The sequence below is a fragment of the Corvus hawaiiensis genome, chromosome 9 (assembly GCF_020740725.1).
Source record: "Corvus hawaiiensis isolate bCorHaw1 chromosome 9, bCorHaw1.pri.cur, whole genome shotgun sequence".
Lineage (NCBI taxonomy): Eukaryota > Metazoa > Chordata > Aves > Passeriformes > Corvidae > Corvus > Corvus hawaiiensis.
In genome coordinates, this window is record NC_063221.1 from 24,932,482 (window position 1) to 24,935,033 (window position 2,552).

Here is a 2,552-nt window from a genome sequence, read left to right on the forward strand (position 1 = left end):
GGGACCCCCGGGGGAGGGACCGCTCGGGGGCATGGCTGTGGAAGGAACCCCAGGAGAGGCCAGGGGATTTAGTCGTGAGAGTCAGGACCCCTCCCCGGGGGCCTCCTCCTCCCGCCGGGGGAGAGGGGCCGGGCGGGCCGGCACCGCACGCCCCTCCGGGGGGGCGACCGCCCTATATATTGCCAAGCGGCTCGGGACCGACCTCCCCATCGCAGGGAGCTGCCGCCGAGCCTGCCCCTTCCCCTTCCCCTCCCTCTCCCCTTCCCCTCCCCTCGGGGGGGCTTTTTCTCCCGCCGCTCCCCCCCATCCTCCGAGGAGGAGGCAGGCGAGGGCCGTATATGAACGCGGCCGGCTTCCCCTGCCTGCGAGGCATGTGCACGCTGCCGGCGCCCAGCCCCGCGGCCGCGGCCAGCCCCGGCTCCCCCGGGCCGCCGCGGGGGTCTCCGCAAGCACCGCCGGTGAAGCCGGAGCCGCGGGGCGCTGGGAGCAGCCCGGCCCCGCCGCCGCCGCCCCCCGAGGAGCCGCTGCCCCCCGCCGGGGGCCGCCGGAGGAAGCGGCCGGTGCAGCGGGGCAAGCCCCCGTACTCCTACATCGCCCTCATCGCCATGGCCATCGCCAACGCCGCCGAGAGGAAACTCACCTTGGGGGGCATCTACAAGTTCATCACCGAGCGCTTCCCCTTCTACCGGGAGAACCCAAAGAAGTGGCAGAACAGTATCCGCCACAACCTCACCCTCAACGACTGCTTCGTCAAGATCCCCCGGGAGCCTGGGCATCCCGGCAAGGGCAACTACTGGACACTGGATCCGGCTGCAGAGGACATGTTTGACAACGGGAGCTTCCTGCGCCGGAGGAAGCGCTTCAAGCGCACCGACATCACCACCTACCCCGGCTACATGCAGAACTCCAGCGCCTTCGCGCCCCCGCCCGCCGGCCGCCCCGCGGCGCCCACAGCGCCTTACCCCAATGCCCTCTGCTCGCCTGGCTACGGCCCCCAGCTCTCCAGCACCGTCTTCCACCCCTATGCAGCCGGGGCAGCACCGCCGGCACAGCATCCCAGGATGTTCAGCATCGACAGCCTCATCAGCGGGCAGCAGGCCCTGCAACCCTCACCGCCCTCCGAGCTGGGCCACCCATCGCTGGGCTTGCCCGGAGCCGAGCTGGCTCCTGCCTGCTCTGCCGGCAGCTCCGAGCCTCCCTGCTTCCAGGCACAGCCCGTCAGCCCTGGCTTGTTGAGCCGGGCCGGCCCCAACTCCCTGGCGTACCCCTATGCCGCCTCGCCCCCGCACCTGCCCGTGGCTCAGGGCAGCTACTCGCCCAGCAGCCCGCAGCTCTACGGGGCTCCCAACAGACTGGCCCTGCCGGCCATGCGGCCTCCGGCCTGTGCCGAGCACGGCGAGCAGCTCCTGGGGCTCTCCGCCTCACCCCTCGGCCAGTTCGGCTCCAGCAACACCTACATGAGGCAGCCCAACTTCCCCGCCGGCCTGGAGCGGTACATGTGATGGGGCTGAGGGGGCTTGGCTGGACATCCCCAGGCTCCCCCGAGCGGCTCTGGACAAGCGGACTTCTCCCTCCTGTGGGGGTCAGCGGGGGTGGAGTCAGGGGTCCCCGGCCCCTGTCTCTGTGCGGACACGTGCGTGTGGGAGGACTCAATTCCTCTCTTTCTCAGCTTATTTTGAAGTGGAAGCAAGGTGATCTGTTTATCTGCTCCATTCCTTCCTGGAAAAGCCCTGGCTGCATCTGCCAGGCAGGGCTTCCTACGCTCGCCCTTGTGCCCAGCCTGGCCCCGGGGATGCCACCTGCAGCAGGGCACCCCGGGGTACTCCCAGGGCGAGGAGTAACACACACGGGAGGTGGGTGCATGGTGTAACATGCAGGAACTCTCTCTCAAACGGGCTTTCTCCTCTTTTCCCTCCCATGTAACTGGAATGAAAGTTATCAAAAAAACCCCTGAACCACTAAACAAGTTCACTGGATTTTAAATGAATATTTAAGATTTATCATTTCCTCTCCCTGTAGGAAAAGAAACCCCAACTTGACTTCTTCTTTTTACTATTTTTAAAGTTTACTTTTATTGTTAGAAAGGACATTTTTAAAATAAAGCTTTTTCTTCCACCAAGACCAATGCTGCTGTTCCTCTGGCTCCAGATGGATCTTGGCAAGAGGAAATTATAGTCTTGTAACTGGTGGGAGATGGATTCGGGCTGCTGTTGTGACACTGCCACATCTTAGATTTTTAGTGACGCTTCCTAAAGCTCTCTATTTTATTTTGATTTTCTTAAAACCAAATGGTAACTCCTGCAAGGCTTGCCCATGCAGCCCTTACTGGAATTAATAGTTTCCATTTGCATAGAGAGAATGCGTCTTCCCTCCAAGGAATCCCTCACAGGTGAAATTCTGATTTAGCACATCAAATTAAGAGATCATAGTTTTTCTTCCTAGCAACAAAATCAATTAAAGTTCTAACCTGTTCACTGGCTGGACTGCTGCTATTTATTTACAGGACTCCCAGCCAGACCACCTGACAAGGTTTGAAGGGAGAATTCCCCTTC

At 61.8% G+C, this 2,552-nt stretch overlaps 1 protein-coding gene across 1 annotated transcript; it reads left to right on the plus strand.

The window, feature by feature from the left end:
* The first annotated feature begins 338 nt into the window (after positions 1-338).
* On the plus strand, positions 339-2,038 carry FOXE3 (forkhead box E3). Its single transcript, XM_048312854.1, has one exon. It carries the CDS (start codon positions 339-341, stop codon positions 1,500-1,502), a length of 1,164 nt encoding a protein of 387 aa, XP_048168811.1. The 3' UTR covers positions 1,503-2,038.
* The last annotated feature ends 514 nt before the right edge of the window (positions 2,039-2,552 follow it).

Excerpts from the sequence above, each read along its gene's own strand:
- FOXE3 (XM_048312854.1), top strand. The coding sequence starts at position 339 with ATGAACGCGGCCGGCTTCCCCTGCCTGCGAGGCATGTGCACGCTGCCG.